Source organism: Lycium barbarum, chromosome 3 (assembly GCF_019175385.1).
Source record: "Lycium barbarum isolate Lr01 chromosome 3, ASM1917538v2, whole genome shotgun sequence".
Taxonomy (NCBI): domain Eukaryota; kingdom Viridiplantae; phylum Streptophyta; class Magnoliopsida; order Solanales; family Solanaceae; genus Lycium; species Lycium barbarum.
This window is the reverse complement of record NC_083339.1, coordinates 113,019,197-113,037,349: the sequence shown is the minus strand read 5'-3', so window position 1 is coordinate 113,037,349 and position 18,153 is coordinate 113,019,197. Positions and strand designations below refer to the sequence as shown.

General features: G+C 34.4%; 1 protein-coding gene across 2 annotated transcripts; it reads left to right on the top strand.

Moving 5' to 3' along the window:
- The first annotated feature begins 5,336 nt into the window (after window positions 1-5,336).
- On the top strand, window positions 5,337-15,895 carry LOC132634015 (putative two-component response regulator ARR13). 2 transcript variants are annotated; one of them, XM_060350345.1, is made up of 14 exons: window positions 5,337-5,724; window positions 6,719-6,871; window positions 9,670-10,116; window positions 10,664-10,740; window positions 11,199-11,468; window positions 11,646-11,846; window positions 11,922-11,982; window positions 12,659-12,877; window positions 12,959-13,173; window positions 13,299-13,830; window positions 14,096-14,173; window positions 14,377-14,442; window positions 15,374-15,451; window positions 15,541-15,895. In XM_060350345.1, the coding sequence occupies exons 1-10, from the start codon at window positions 5,580-5,582 to the stop codon at window positions 13,404-13,406; spliced, it is 1,896 nt and encodes a 631-aa protein (XP_060206328.1). In that variant the 5' UTR covers window positions 5,337-5,579; the 3' UTR covers window positions 13,407-13,830; window positions 14,096-14,173; window positions 14,377-14,442; window positions 15,374-15,451; window positions 15,541-15,895. The 2 variants fall into 2 exon arrangements, with proteins under 2 accessions (XP_060206328.1, XP_060206327.1); XM_060350344.1 differs by having other exon boundaries at window positions 11,646-11,982.
- The last annotated feature ends 2,258 nt before the right edge of the window (window positions 15,896-18,153 follow it).

The following is an 18,153-nucleotide window of genomic DNA, read 5'->3' as shown; positions in this document are numbered from 1 at the left end:
TGAGGATATGATTGTGAGTCCAATTGGATCTTATTCTGGACAAGTGATGATGTTTGGAACGATCTATTGGTACTTGAGCCCGGTTGGCTAAGAGACATGTTATTGAGATATGAGGTGATTGAGGCCGTGATCCGAGGAAATTACCGGAGCGGTGATATATGGGCCTCATAAGCCCACCATGGGTCACGAATCGTTAATATTCGAACATCTGTATATCGGGAAGTGGAAACAAAGGCCTTGCATTGCAGTGTATTGCATTTCATTCATCTATTTTCTACATTGTTGCTATTGTTGGTATTTGTTGGCCTTATCTTGAAAATTTGTCCATTACGTGAGTTTAGCTGTTATTATGATTTTCTTGTATTTGGACTAATCACGGACAAGTGTGGTTGTGACATTGAAGACCAACCCTCACCTCTGTTCTGGAAAGGGTCGGTCAAAGATGCATGTTGAGTACCCGTTGTTTATTGTACTCACGCTACACTTGCTGCACATTTCTTTGTGTGCAGACTCGATCCCTAGCATGAGTGGAGGCCACGACTACTAGGTTCCCCATTAGAGCTGCTCGTTGATATTCGGGGTGAGCTCCATGGCTTCTAGATGACTCCGGATTTCTCCTTATCTTTATTTCACTGTCTTTCTTATTTTCAGACAGCTTATGATGTATTAGACTCTTATTACTCTTAGTTGGTCCTTGTATTACGGTGACATATGATTTGGGGGGTTTAATTGTAATAACCACTTAGTATTTTATTCGAGATTTATTAAGACTTATGAAATGACTTGTATGCTTTATTTCTGCACTTAGATTTCGTTTTAATTCTGGGTGTATTGGCTTACTAATACGGTGGGAATAGTGCCATCACAACTCGTGATTTTGGGTCGTGACGCATTTGATACGCCTATAATATTATACAAGAGGTGTTTATACACATTTCTACACTATGTAAAATTGTATAATAATATGGATCTGGATAGGAGATCCGACGACCTCTCTAGTGGATCTGGATAGCAGGATCAGGCTATCACACCCCACCGAGGGGTATGACGGGCTTCGACCCATAGGCCGGGACCACCTAACTTAATAGTTACTTTGAGCATCATATACCCTAATTCAAAGAACACCTGCATGCAGAAAAGGCCCAACATAGAAATATCCAATAATCCAACATATATATTCATATGCGAACCGACAAGGTCGCTACAACATCACGAAAATCACAAAGCCGGCAAGGCTATCAGAAAAGTATCAAGAGCTCAAAATAAGGTCGACAAGGCCATACATAATACTTACATACCCTACTATGTCTATGAGCCTCTAAGAGTGTACATAAGAACATGTATTAGACTTGTAGAAAAGTACCAAAAGATAGCAAGTCCGGAGTAGTGGCACTTGCTGACACTGCTGAAGCTGAGAGTCCTACTGCGGTTGCTTCCAATAACTCTGTCAGGGCCTACAACACGAAATGCAGCGTCCCGTGCAAGGGGACGTCAGTACGGATAAAAGTACTGAGTATTTAAGGCGGGATGCAATAGCATGAGTAAGGCGGAAGTACAAAGAAAATAAAAGAAACCTGTCATCAGAGAACGTGCATTATGGAATGCATGCATAGTCCAAAATCATATGTAAATGAGGACATATACATATATTATAATTGTTAGTGTTGCGGAACGTGCAACCCGATCCATAAATATAGTATATTGTTGCGGAACGTGCAGCCCGATCCATATATATATATATTGTTGCGGAACGTGCAGCCCAATTCATATATGTTAGTGTCGAGGAACGTATGACCCGATCCATAATCATCATATGTTAGTGCCGAGGAACGTACGGCCCGATCCATAATCATCATATGTATAATGCATAATATATCTAGCATGCATGAGAGCCCATTAGAAGCCATTACTCAATCGGAGTGACATAGGGTCGGTGACCTCCGAATAAATTATGAAAATTCGTATCGAATCCAAAGAAGTAACTTAATGACGATAAACATGACAACATACCAAGAATCAATCGAATAACTAAGGCATTAAAATTTAAGGTACATAACACAGGAATGGAGTGATTCATTATGGAACGGTCATGTCCATGTTCTAGTTGGATTCGTGAAAAGGGAAGAGAGAGAAACGAACACCTTACATACCTTATTCGTCAAGCCACCACTTAAATGATCCTTTATTCCAATATTCTCCCTTCACTTGATCCTATATGGCGAGAAGTACATCTTTAATCATACTTCCCATTAACTCACTTGTACTAGTTATCAAATACTAGTTTGGGTTATAAAAATTTGGACAGCATCTCCCCTATATTATCTACTTCCTCCAAATACCAAAACAACTCCCAAACAATACCAAAAACATTAACAACAATATTATCAAGATTCTACGAGATAAATATGTATAATTACATCCAAACTATCTTCAAATCTCAATCTATACGCCAACAACGCCAACACAACAATCTATAACCCTTATTCTCATAACTATTCCAAAATCAACATTAAGAAAGAGAGATTCATACCTTATCCTTGATAGAATAAGAGGATCTTCAATATTTACTTTGTTTCCAAGCCAACTCCATAACAAAAACGAAACTATAATCGCGACTACACGTTGTCCGGACCTCGATTAATACTCCGTAACTTGAAATTACTCAAAATCCTCACTTTTATGTGATATATAAGCTCTCATATGCTTGCTGAACTTTCTAGAGCTTTTTAGGGAATTATTATGGAGAAAAATGGGGGTTTTAACCCCTATATAGTGGGTTGAAGTTGGTGGCACTGTAGCAGCGCGCGACACTGTGAGTTTGTGCAGTGTAGTCCCCTGCTCTGTCCGCCTAACTTGTAACATCCATAATTCTCTACTCCGACGTCGTATCGACGAGCGGTTTGTTGCGTTGGAAACTAGACTTCCTGAACTTCAATTTAGGCTCTTTTGCTTAAAAAATCCTCATATACTAAAAGATATTCTTCCTCCAAGTTGGGCCAAAATTGCCCCTCATATTTTCTTCAAAGTTCCAACAAACTTAATTTCTTTGATTCACTTGCCCTTCAATCCTTCCATAGCTTATTATATGAACTTAAACCCTCATAATCATAAGATTGGCGCATATAATCTCATATATTCTTGAAGGTAACTCCAACGTCTATACTTAAAGCAATCAACACTCATGAATCTCAACGTACAAAACTACGGCTATATTATAACTTTTCTATAATTGCTAATATACCCCTAACTATATTACTCAACAATAGTATATTAACCTGCTTTGATGCAACAAAGGTGTTTTTCCTTGGCACAAACAAGTTTTTTGAGGATAACACTAATCATGCCTTATTTTGTTTCACGTTTAACACGAGGCATCAGTTTATGTGTATCTAATGTTGCATTTATTAAGCAGAATTAGTGTTGTATATTAATTTCGATTCTACCTTATTAATTTTCGATTATACTTCAATTCACGTGTGGCGCCAGTCAGTGTTTTAAAAGGCGGGGGCATAAGGCGAGGCGTTTTACGTCTGCTTCAGAGAGGCGTAAGCCCCGAGGCACGGGTCATAAGCCTCATGGGACTTTAATTTTTAGTATTTCATAAAAGGATATAATTATAATAAATACTTTTAAATAGACAAAATAGCGTAAAAATTTGAAGAAAACTATAAATATATGCTCTATCCCCACAAAAAAACTAATCAGAACAATCTATTATACGCTACTTACAAGCACAAGTGATTGTTCCTTACTTTTTTGAGATAGTAGAAGACAAGAAAAATAATTGGAAAAGAACATATATTAGGCATTCTAGCAATAAAAAAAGGTCGTGACTTTTAAATTTAATGTTTCGGTTCCTTTTTAAAATATTTGAGTAATTAGTAGTTAACTTTTGAGAATTTGGGCATTATATTGAGGACTTGTTTAACAAATTTTGTTTTAATCTAAAGAAGTTTTCTGGGCTTACGCCCCAACACGACCCAACAAAAAAAACTCGTCTCAAATGCCCAGACGTACGCCCCGAATTGCTGAGCGTACGCCTTTTAAGACTTTCGCCTCGAACCATCGCCCTGGAGCATTTTTGATACGCCTCGCCCCAAGGCTCGCCCCGTAAATGCCTTTTGAAACGCTGGTACTGCCGCCAGTCTCTTATCAGTTTTACCAATTCCTAAAATAAAAAGTAAAGGGAGAAAATTTTCAAACCTCTAAATATTGAAATTTCCAAGCTTGGGGATGTTTTTAGACTAGAAAGGTGGAAGGAGGGGTATTCTTGAACCAAAAATAAAGGTTGAGGGTATTTTTAGACCAAAAGATGGAAGCAGGGTGTTTGTGAGCCATTTTACATACGTTAGGGATATTTTTGAATCTTTTCTGTAAATTAAATGCGCTAACTACGTACATACGTCAATAGGAGGTCATCAAAACGTAGTTTGAGATCATCATAAACACTGGACACAAGTAGATAGACTCTGGATATATATACATTTATAGTGAGTTGTTGTAGCTAATTTTAAGTCTGATAACATAAACATAATAGCAAAAAATGTAAAAACAAAATGAATAAGCTGCTAAAAGGAATTGGGAAAACAGGGTGCTGGTGGGTTAAAACTATTAGTAACAGAATTCGAAAGAATGTTAGAATGTTATTTTAATTAGTAAGAAAATCTAAGATGAAAAGAAAAGATCTTGAGAAAACAACCAAAACTTCTAAGGACTATATCGTTGCAAATTTTCGTGCAAAAGAATTGACTCTAATGTCTAGCCAAGTCATATTCGACTCTCTTCGCTCATATTTACTTGTCCAATTTAGATTTTGAACATCCTATAAGAAATAATAGTTGATATTATCACAATAACTATATTAATTGATGTATAGTCTTAGACCTTGAGAAATGATTTGGAACAAGTAATTAATGCTAAGGGTAAACCATGAAGAAAAAAAGACGTTTTCTGTTGATATGCTAAAAGTGACAAGTAAAAGTGAAAAAATATTTTTAATACAGTGAACGAGTAAAATTAAATGGATGGAGTAATACTATTAAATAATAATTATCATATCTAGGTACTTTATATTATACATTAATTAAACACAAATCCTCAAATGAAGCTCTTTTTAATTATAAAGACTTTGGAAACAACTGTTTTCTACTCCCCCTGCCCCTTTTTTCGGCTTTACCCTTATTCATAAAGAGGTAAAAAGTAATTAATGATATTATTACTTTTTTTTTTATAATATCACTTTATAATAAAAAAAAAAAAGAATAACCTGATAAATTATACCTTGTAATGATTTCTTAAATGAGTGTGTTCTTCTCTTAAAATAAGACAGATGGAGTTTCATTTTTTTTTTCTAAATACAATGAACTGATTATTTTTAAAAAAAATAAAATATGATAAAGTTGAGCATTGTCTTCATTTTTTTTCCTTATTCGGCTTTGGGGTTTTGATCATCTATAAATTTGTGTTCCCGTTCAACAAACACAATACTAAAACCATCTAAAACACCTTCAATCAATTGTCATCATTCAAGTTAACCTTTTTTACTTTTATCTTTTTTTTTTTTTCTTTGGGAAGAATCAATGGGAGGTGAAATGCTAGTAGCAAATAAGTCTCGTGAAATAATTGACAGTGAATTTGTTGAAACAACCAACATTATGGTGGTTGATGATGATACTACTTGCCTTTGCATTACTGCTGCTTTACTCAAGAAGTATAAATACAAAGGTACTAGCTATGCTAAATTTCCTTAATATTTTTTTTTCATTTTCCTAATTTGGTGAGTGTTTTCTTGTATGCATAAAGTAGGGTCTTTTTTCCTTTTCTTTTCATCTTATCTTTTCTTGCTCTGAGATTGTGTACGCGAAAACTGACATCAAATGAAAGGGCTTTTTGAATTTGATTTTCAATCTTTATAGGCTTTTTGAATTTGATTTTCAATCTTTATAAAATTAAGTTTCTTCTATTATAAAAGCATTAGTGAAAAAGGAATGCTACTTGCTAATCTAGTCATGATAGTTGTGAATTGTAATAAATCAAGTGTTTTAAAAGGCGAAGTTATAAGGCAAGACGGTTTACATATCATGGGGCGAGACGTAAGGCGCGATTTTTTTTTGTATCATAGGGTGAGACGTAAGGCGCGATTTTTTTTTTTTTTTTGTATCATAGGGTGAGGTGTAAGGCGCGAATTTTCTTTTGTATCATAGGGTGAGACATCCGCATCAAGGCATGTGTCGTGACTCGTGAGCTCTAGATATATTTTCTACTATTTAATGTATAGAATGATTTCTTAAAACGGATTAAAATATATTTAAAAGAATTATAGAAACATATTGAAAATTGTGCCAGTTTCAAAAGAGAATGTACAGAAACAGATTTAACAATCTAGGCATAATTTATAATAAATGAAGTCATCAAATCTATAAATTAACATACTTTATAACCTAGGTCATATATATATAAGCTTATAAAGAAGCCGATTTAACCAAATAATGAAAGTAAAGTACACTCATGTTTAAGGGATTAATTATCTACTTATGATAACCACAGTGTAACTAAATCTCAGCATCTGTATATATAGTTACTTCATCTAATACCTTTTCTTTTATATTTTCATATGATTTTGGAAATGTTTCTATATGGAGTAGCAATCATTTTATCTTTTTGAGTTACCTTTATATATGTTTATAATTATAATAATCAAGTGCTTGGTTTAATTCAGTTGTCACAGTGAAGAGCGCAAAAGATGCATTGTATGTCCTTCGGATCAAAGGCGACTCATTCGATCTTGTGGTCATAGATGTGCACATGCCTGAAATGAACGGCTTTGAGCTTCAACAAGTGATAGCCAAAGAATTTGATATTCCTGTCGTCTGTGAGATTCTAATTTTTATGTTCTTCAAAAGATAAATTCTTTATTCTTGACGAGATAAATATATATATATATTTTAGATGCTTTTGTGACGTCGCTCGATTGAACTCAACACTCTAGCCTTTTTCCACATATGGTTATCCAAAATTTGTTTTAACAACCAATATTCTCAAACAACTCAAAGTAGGCATTCAAGTATCGGTTCAACATAGAAGTTATGTTCAAATGAAAGGACAGTCAAACTAATAGACAAGGAATCAAAAAAACTCACAACACAACAACAGAGAAAAGCACTATAACTGGCACGAAATCAAAATTAGACAAACAATCGACTAGAGAATACTTAGTAGGACTATTACTAAGTGTAATCTAGCTTAGAACAATCAAATGAATCAATTAGGAATGTAAAACACACAATTTTTTACCCAAAAACTACTCAAAATCTTCCAAATCCAACGTTGAATATTGTTGGTGCCGACAAAAACGTGAACACGATTTAGAAAACAACTCCATGAAATTGCCCAAGTCTTGGGTAAAACGTCTAGACGATTCTGAAATTTCTAGATAATATTTGGCCGAGTTTTTGTATTTCAATTTTGTCTAGCTCAATAAAAATATTCATCTAGACAATTTGATCTACGATTTTGCAATTTCAGCTCCTTATCTTCATCTCAAATCGACTCAAATCAGTTCCAAACTTGTTCAAATCACTTCCAAATACTCTCAACATTTTGGGTCAAGGTATCCTCAGTCAATATTAAGAGTTTTCTTCGACACCCACACAATTCTAACACAATCTTTGAATCCATATCTTGATACTCACTTCAAGAATTTTGAGTTCTTCAATAGTGATGTAATAAATTTTCGAACCCAAAATACTCAAATCAAGCCCAAACTTCATATTCAAGTTCCTTTAACATTATAGAACAAGTTTCAATCACACCCAAGTACTTCCTATCAACAAAATTGGGATTTTTTAAACTCAACTTAAGATCTTCAAAAAAAAAAATCAAATTTCCAACTCAAATCTGGAATGGTTTTCAACAACAAGTGATTCAAACTAAGTCACCAAACGATTCTCAACAAAAGCCCACAATCAAATCTTGAATTTAACCACCGACTTTAAAAAGAGAAATTGTCAACCGAAGAACTTCGAGCACGGGTGATTAGTTTTTTTCCCGAGTATTCTGATTTTTTTTTTTTTTGGTGATTTTTGAAAATTGAAACACAAAAATTATAGAAGTAATCAATAATCTAAGTCTGATACCAAAGGATAACTCTCAACCCATGAAGATTCAACAGATTGTATATGGAATAACTCATACTAAGAACACTATCAAAGATTGATGGAAAGCTATTAAAGACATGCAAAATAGGGATTAGGGTTAGAACTATCGAGCACCAACTAAGAGATAGTTAAACACATTGATGAGTTAGCAATTATCGCTACCTAAGAACAAAGAAGGCCTGAATCAAATAATTAAGATGCAAAGAATAGCATAGAAGCAATCAAAAGAGAACTTGAGACTAATTAGAATATCATTCAACTAAAAATCCAATCCATATATAGAAAGGTGGAAGAGTAGTCATACATGAATCACCAATCCATACCAATTCATAGAAAGGAGGAAGAGTACTCATACCAATCCATAGAAGGATATTTATATTAGGCCTATGAAATAGCAATAGAAGTCTTAAACACCCTTAAACTAAGCCCTTAATTTATACATTTTGGCCAAAAATAGAAAGAAAAGGGAAGGAGCATTCTTCTTCAATGTGTCTCCACGTTTATATTCGTGGAGAGGTGTCTTGCGGTATAAATCGTGGAGACATTTCCTTACATGCCTCCACTACTCTCAATTTGTCTAGCTCCACAAACAGTCTTTGATGGACACAGTATATTCTATTCCTTTCCCTAGGGCAGCTGGGCCATCCTGGGCTTGAACTAGAGACCTCGCCCGTGAAGTAAATCATCACACCTACGGTCACATCAAACACCAAAATAAATCATCAATTCCAATAATCATGGACCATTTCCTCAACTACCTAAATTACTTGTGATCATTCTCAACTTTGAAGAAGCCAGCCACAGTTAGTGATGCACAACTCTGGGGAAGCTTTCTTTGTTCTTCATTCGGATTTTTTGACTTGAAAGTTTGATTTCCACCACCTTTTGTAGCACTTCAAGGATTTGATATCGACATGAAAATCTTCCTTAGCATGAGCGCTAATGCAGAAGTTATCACTTATATTGTAAATATCTTCCTGAGAAGTTTTGGTTCTGTAAGTGTGTTAAACGTGAGGACTTTTAGTGTCCCATAATTATTTAACAAACTTTGGCCATTAGCTTTTACAAAAACTGTGAGAGAAAAAAAAGATTTAATTAGAAATACTAGGAATGTCCTATCAAATCTCAGAAATTGCAACATCAAAAACTACACCGGACACTAGAAGTGTACCAAAAATAGTAAAAATTGTACCTCAAAAGCTACACTGAATTAAAAAAAACACCTCCAAATGAGAGTTTCCACTAAACCTTTTATCTTCATAGTTTTGTTTAGATCTAGTAATCAGAGAGTTGTTAAATACCTAATGGAGACCAAAAGTGCTCACTTTTGACAAATTTAAATGACCGTAACTGTTTGGGAATATATTTAAGGGACTATTTTAAACCTACCCCAAACATAAATGACCACCTTTATTATTTTCTCACGTTTATGATGCCTCGATCAATCCTTTTTACTTTGTTTTCTTTGCTCAAAATGTATGACTTAAATATCTGTATTGTTGAATGTGACCAGTTATGTCAGCTGATGAAAAACATAGTACAACTCTAAAAGGACTTGAAGGTGGAGCTGTGTTCTTCATACAGAAGCCCATATCACCAGATGATGTGCAAGACATATGGCAATATGCAATCAGGCGAAAGAGGAACAAGATAAAAGGCAAATCACTTGTTATTAAAGAAATTCACGATAACACTGATAGCTTAGGTAAAAGTGCCAGTGGCCCTCGTCTGAAAAGCCCTAATCATGAAGTAATTGTTGTGGAGTCTTCGGCGTCGATCAATGAAAAAGGAAATGAAGAATCCAACAATGAAATATCTAGTGAGAGGCACAAGTCTGCAAGAAAACATGAGGAGGACAAAAAAGAAGACAATGAAACTACAACATCAAAGAAGAAGCTTGTCTGGACAAGTTGCCTTCACAACAAATTCTTGGCAGCTATTAGTGAACTTGGTTTGGAAAGTAAGTTTTCCATAACATATAGTGTACAATATTTGAGAAGTAGTATAATGAATTTAAGTTTTATATACTGTCGTTGTAAATAATATATTACATTATCAGGTCATCCAAATGATATCTACAGGTAAGCCTCCTTAAAATATGAGATTTGAAATATTGAAAGAAAGATTTGGTACATGATACAACACGTAAAGATGATCTAATGGTGCATAAATTATTTTCACTGGCAGTGTATGTTACTTAAACTCTAGTATACTTAGATAGAGTTTAAGTTATATACACCGTTAGTATAAAAATATTTATTCTATCAGGTCATCCAAAGGTTATCTACATGTAAGATTCCTTAAAATGTGCAATTTGTAATCTTGAAAATAAGACATGTACCTGTTACAACTGATAAATGTGACCTGGTGGTGTAAAAAATTCTTACACCGACAATATATTTAACTTAAACTCATTAGATTATGTATTTCAATTGAGCCAAACAAGGAAATGAACATAATTTTGGTAACACATTTTATTGTTTTGGTTTATGAAATTTTTTCTGCAGATGCTTATCCGATGAGAATTCTTGAGGTCATGAATGTCCCACATTTGACTAGAGAAAATGTCGCTAGTCATTTGCAGGTTCACTACTTTTAACTCAATGTATGCTTAAAAATAAATTCAGTAACATGGCTTTAGCACTAGATATTTGATCAATTAACTTTTATTTGAGTTCTTTATCTGTTGTTTTAAACTTTGTGAAAATGCATATTCTCAGCACACCAGAGAACAGTAATTAACTTGATCCATATTCACTGTATTAAGATATTGTAACTTTCCGAAGTGGAACTCATGCAGGAATCCATTGATTCTTATAGTTAGAGATTAATTGAGTATTTTTCTTGAATAAAGGCCATTGAAGTTGGAAGTTGTAGTTATATTATTTCATGCTCGTCTTAGACACTCCTTATCATATCTATTGAGAACAAATTACAAAGTTACATAAATCTTGTGTAGAAAATTACTGAAAGCAATCGGTTGCATCATTATTGTTTCTTTATTAGAACTAAGTAACTACCCCGTGCTTGCAAATTTTGCAGAAATATCGTATTTTCTTGCGGAAAGTCACTCAAGAAAGTTTTGGAAATCAAACCATTGTCAAAGACGCAGCTAATAGTACCAGTCAATCAACTTCACCATCAAACAGGCCTAGCCAGTTTCCTCCAGAAAACTCCGGATTGCAACAGCACTTGTCCCTCAAAAATAGATTGTACAAGTCACCGGAAGAGACTTCGAATTGTGGAAGTTCATCGTTCTTAAATCGACTTGCTATTACCTTTCCAGAATATGGACAACCAGATGTTAATGATGTAAGTGTATTTCATTTCATATTCAGAGTGATAGATTACACCTAAAATATATACACAAAGCTAGACAAAATAGGTCAAGAGTGTATTCCTGTGATCACGCCTTTTACCGACAATATTTGACTATTTATCTGACTTAGAATCTAATAGTTGAAATATTCTCTGACAATATCTTAGCAGGTTTCAAATCAATTGTCCACAACGGAAGCAACTAATAATATTTCAACTCACATCCTAAATGCTGCAACTTCAGCTCAACAATTTATTACAGGAAATTTGAACTCTCCTCATAATAGCTCTGGTGCTGATACAGAGCCTAGTCAGGGAATCGACTATGTTGCTGGAGGGGTTACGAGCTTCAAGTCTCATCAAAGTTTGTCTGTAAGAGAATCTTCTTTTATTGAATTAGGAGATGAGGAATATGTGGAAATGTGGACTCATCATATTGCTAATCAGGAGGCTCGTACGCAATTGCCCAGTTTACCAAATAATGATGGGAGTGGAGCCGGAGGAAGTGGTACTATACTTTATCCAGATTATTAGTTTGTTTGGCCAAACTTCTAAAATCAGCTTATTTTAAAAAAGTGATTTTTCAAAAAATTATTGGTGAGAAGTAGTTTGTGTTTGAATAATCAATTTGAAAAGCACTTCTAAGTAACAATTAGTGTTTGACCAAGCTTTTCAAAAGTTGTTTTTGTTTGGCCAAGCGTTTTTATTCAGCTTATCTTAAAAAGTGTTTTGTTCAAAAGTGTTTTTCATAAAAGTACTTTTGGCGAGAAACATGTTTTGGCTAATCAATTTGAAAAGTACTTTTGAGTAGCAATTAATGTTTGACCAAGCTTTTAAAAAGTGTTTCTGATTATATTTTCTCAAAAGTGCTTTCCAAAAAAGTACTTTTAGTGAAAAATTACTTTTTACATCTTCTGCTACTCCCAAAAGCACCATTTTTCTTACAAAAGCTTAGCTAAACATCTCAACTTCGAAAAAAAATACTTTTTTATATAAAAAAATACACTTTTGGCCTCGGAGAAGCTTGTCCAAAGAGGCTTAAGTTCTCTATGCTCGGAAACATTAATGCTACACCGAATTGAGTTGGAATTGGTAATGTTACAAGTACTTTCCTCAGCCAACTGAATGTTCAACCTTCTAATGTAGTATTTACTTCTTCTCTTCTTGATCTTTTAACTTGCCAGGTTATGTACAACCAGAGTTGGTTTCAAACAAAGGTGATTCAAGTAAAGTCACATTTAGTAATGCAAATCAATTTTCTGCAAGGGAAGCAACTGACAATATTTCAACTCAGCTCCTGAATGCTGTAACTTCAGCTGATCAACAACTTATCACAGGAAATTTGAACTCTCTTCATTATAGCTTTGCTGCTGATAGAGAGACTAATCAGCAAAATGAGAGAGGTAAAGAATTTACAGAGTTGTTCACTCGTCATATTAATCAGAAGCCTAGTATTGGATCTGAAGGAGATAATGAATTTGCAGCCATTTTGACTGGTCATATTAATCAAAAGGCTACAGTGGAGTTACCTCCTTTACCAGAGAGTTTCGGGGGTGGAGCGGGAGGAAGTGGTACTACACTTAATCCATATTATGACTTCTCTATGTATAGAAGCGTTAATCCTAGACCAAATTCAAGTGGAATTGGTGATCTTACAAACACTTTGTCAAGCCAACTGAATGCTCAACCTTATAATGTGGTATATACTTCTTGACCTTTTTCCTATTTTTATTTGTTTTCTGGCAATCTTTCTAAAGTATTTATTAGGCGATCTTTAGTGTACATTTTAGTACACAAACTTAACACATTGTTGTGTACATGTAGGAAAACAAGGATGATGAGGGGACAACTCTTAACTTCAATGATGGTATCAATCAGTACCAGCAAGTTTATTTTCCGTGGACTGGTCATACAGTAGCAGAGGCAAGTTAAAGTTATATCGCCTTTGACTAAGGATTTCTCATCACAGTTTAGTAGTATTAGTTTTTCTATAATGCAGCTTAACTTTCACAAGCCCCTATAGTTATTCCAGATTACAGAGTTAAGTGAATTAAGCAAGTTAGTACACAATTGATTTATTTTTTAGTAATATATTTGAAGTACAGTATTGACTTTTGTTATATGAAAGACAAATTATATACGTTGAATAAGATAAGCCAACAATAAAAATAAAATTCACCATTACCTATAGGAATGGGTAGTTTGAAAATACTTGTGGTCAATAATTCACTATATGCTTAGAACTTCGTGGTATCTTATTTCACTGCTATGGTTGTAGCAAGTATATTACGGAGATTTTGCTACAGGGGAAGGATCTTCTCAGCTCCCTTGTGGTTCCCTGAATGTGGAACTTGAGGTAGGGTCTCATAAACATGTGTTTGACCATAGTGCATTATGTTCCATAGATACTATTCAGCTGGTTAATTGTCAATTTAGTTGTTTATGACATTTTTGTAGAACAAAAATGACCGACTTTTGTTATAAAAAGGTTAAATATGTGTTAAGATTATCCAATAATGAAAATCAAAACTATACCATAACTTGCGAATAAATAGTGTGAAAATTACTTGTCAGTAAATATGCTTTGCTTAAAACTTCTGGTTTCTTATTTCACTCTGTAGCAAGGATATTACGGAAGCGTTACTGCAGAGGAAGGATCGTCTCAGCTCCGTAGTGTTTCTCCAAATCCGGAACTTGAGGTAGTTTCTCATGTCCTTGTGTTTGATCATACAGCATTGTGTTCCAAAAATACAATTCGGCTGGTTAATTGTCAATTTAGCTGTTTCGTACATTTTTATAGAACACAAATGGTCGACTTTACCATAACCTGCAAATAGATAGTGTAAAATATACTTGTCAGCAAATATGCTTAAAACTTATGGTGTCTTATTCCACTATGTAGCAAGGAGATTGCGAAGGTGTTACTCCGTCTCAGCTCTATAATGTTCCCCCAAATCCGGAACCTGAGGTAATTTCTCATATACCTCCATAATCTACTCTATGTCTTATTTCATTGTGTAGCAAGGATCGTCTCAGCTCCATACTCTAGTTTATAGAGCCCGTTTGGGTTAGGTGATGATAAATAGCTGATAAACATTGTGTGTTGAATAACATTTTAAGTGCTGAAATTAGTTTTATAAATAAACAGTTACATGTGTTGATAAAAATGTTAAAACTGATAATAAGCAGTTGTTGTGTTTAGTAAAAAAGTGCTAGTAAGTTTTTTTTTTCTTTTTTTTCTTTTTACTGATATTATAAATTTAAAAACATCTTTGTATAGAAAAGGATGAACAACGGATAAGAAATGGAGAGGTTGTTAAGAATTTTATTTTGGAAAAAAAGTATTTTGAGTTAGACAAAATATTAAGGATAAAACAATAAATTTTGGTCAAACTAAAAGTGTTTATAAGCTGAAAACTCATAACTTGAGAGTGACCAACTTATGGCTTTTGACTGATTTTATCTCAGAAGCACTTGAGTGTTTGCCAAACATGTAAGTAAATCAAATAGTGCTTATAAGCCAGTTCCACCAGCTCATGAGCTTAGCTAAAACATCCTAGCCAATTCAACCAGCTTATAAACTTAGTCAAACACCGTCATATATCGTCAAATTTGATTTAAGGATTGCATCATTTTCTCTGTTCAAATTTGTTCAGTGGTTCCGTCTAGACTGGGGGGCTAAAAATTTTGAAAGTACTAATGTATTTAGACACTCTTCAATGTGTCGGCTTAATGTTTAGTGTTCCCTTACAAGCTTATGTAGTTCTTCTAGATTACGGAGTAAAGAGAATTAAGAAAGTTTGTACACAATCATTGTTTTCTTCACTTTCCGTTCTCTTACAAGCCACTATCGTTCTTCTAGAAATTCTTGATATCTTATTTCACTACTATGGGTGTAGCAAGGAGATCACAGAGATGTTACTGCAGGGGAAGGATCCTCTCAACTCCGTAATGTTCCCTTGAACCCCGAACCTGAGGTAGTTTACAATATACCTGTGTTTGTTTGATTGTAGAGCACTATTCTGAAAATGTAATTTACTAGCTTTGCCTTCTAACATTTTTTCAGCAGGGAGAGGATTACATTTTCTGGAAATCAGTTTTTTCTTCAAGCCCTGATAATGGTGATCAGAATTAGAGGGAATCTACAATTAACATCCAAAGAAGATTTATTGGCTAGTATGTGACAAGCTTTTCAGTTGCCATTGATAGTATAAGAACAAAACAAGTTTGACATATTTATGTTCTTTATAGATGTTCAATCAAATGACTTGGAACAAATAAGCAGACTTTCATTTGACAAATTGGTCATCCACCTATATGTTCAACTATGCGTTTTTGTTCATCCTTTTCTATTTTTGCATTATCAACTCTGCTTTATGCCTTTATATAAACTCATTCCAATTAATTTTTACTGAAAATAAAGCAGCTTACATCATGATATTACACTTCAACCTTAGTATTTTGAATTGATGAATCTAAACATGGAACTTGCGATCTATCTTGTTGAAGAAGATCAGAGCCTTCATCCAAGAGGATATTCCAACGCAAATTGGATATCAAGTTTGTGAGGCAACAAATTCACCGTATGTTGGGTGTTTACCTCAGTTGGAAGGTGCACTTTCTCAGATATTCTTTCAATTAAATTTCCCAACACAGGCCTAACGTGCTCCAATTATCCCATCAAAATGATACTGAACCATCCTTGACTTGCCAAAATAGAAGTTGCTCTACATCCTCCCTAAATTCAGTTAGCTTGGTCTGTATATGTGAACAATCCCGTCTCCATTTTTGTTGCACATACATATTCGTTTCTACCATACTTGGCCTTGAGGAAGGAGCACCAAATAGATTGTTTGGTGGGAATATTCCATAGGGCTCTTTTCCATAAGCGCCTTGTCTAGCTACATTCTTTAAAATCAAATCCTTCTTCATTTTAATGATAGCATAAGCCTCTCCAACTTTCCCCGGAGCACCTAGTAGGCCATAAGAATGTATAAAGTAATTTCTGCATCATATATGTTAAAAACAATTTTTGGAGTATCGCTAGCCAATAATAGATGGACTGTTGTGGTCTGCAATATATTTTTGTTAGAACCGTTCTACTACCATGAGAAAGCTATCTTTTCCATCGACTAACGTGTTCGAAATTTCCTGCACCAAAGACATGGAGTAGTTTATCCTTTCCCTCCCAATATAAATTAGGCATCCAAGGTACTTTATGAGTTTTTATGTGTCCACCTTCTCACCATGGATAACCTCATATTTTGCCAGTACATTTCTAATGAGACCCAACGACTTACTAGATATCAGCCTCTGAGGAAATTATCAATTCATCTGCACAAGCAAGCAGTGGTGGATTCAGAAGTTGAAACTTATGGCTTCCAACAATCAACAAATTATTTATAACCGGATAATAGAATGAGTAAACAATATATATGTCATGACAATGGTTAAAAACTTAGAAGAATGAAGCACCTGGCACTAGCAGCAGCCATGAAATGGAAGAACCAACAATAATATTTTAGAACCCTAAGGACCCGTTTGGCCATGAGAATATTTTACTTCTTTCCGGAATTTTTTCTCATTTTATTTGATAATCGGCATTTGGCCATGAAAATTTCAAATATATCTTGAAGTTGTATTTGGAATTTGGAAAAACACCCAAAACCTTGTTTTCACTTTCAGTACATTCAAACAACCAAATATTGTTTGCAAAAATGATAACCAACGCAACTCCAATTTCAAAATTTCAAATAAAGTGGAAATTTTTTGGTTTTCATGGCCAAATGCCTACTAAGTTTTTCTTACTTTCTGTTTCTTCTTTTTTAGTTTCAAAATTGATTTAAAAAAACTGAGATTTGGGCAAAAGTAATGCAGCAAGTTCTAATTTTGCTGTGGTTTCTTTTTAGTTTGACTTTAAAAAGGGAAAATGGTTCAAACCACACTCAAACTATGGCCAAAGTTGCCATAACACACCTGAACTTTGCGGGGGTCCTATGAAGCCCCTGGACTTATTTTTTGTGTATTATCTACGCTTTCAAATGGACAAAGTCACCCAAACTCGTTTGAGTGTATGCATGCGCTCCACTACAGGAAATTTGATTTTTAGCGACCACTTCTTAACGAAGGGAGATGAATCCAGTCGTTATAAGTGCACTTATAGTGACCAATTTTTTTTTTCCAGTCGTTAGAGCTAATATTTGTTTCAATTATCGTGCCTTTTGCTTTGTGCCTTTTGTGTTGAGTTTGTGCCTGTTCAAGAATTTGTGCCTTTTGCTTTCCTTTGTGTTGCCTGTTCAAGAATTTGTGCCTTTTGCTTTCCTTTGTGTTGAGTTTAAAAGATTTAATTATTCTTCAATTGGGTATTTTTCATTTCTCCACTTTTCAAAATTTCAAACCCAAAAAAACTCCATTGTAACGACCAATCAAACAGGTCTTTTTTGATATTATATAGGATTTGTGACATTGTCGACATTGAAAACATGATTAATAATAGTGGATTAAGATAGTAGAACCAGTAAACAAAAACTCCATTAGGGACGTCGAGTTTCGACTTGAAGCTTTCAGATCTGGGTCTTCAAATTCCGGATTTGATGAAAAAAATTCTTAGTTGCTGATTGTTTGAAGCTGAACTCGAGCTTAGAAGACGTCTGGAATGTGAAGAAGAACTGATCGACTC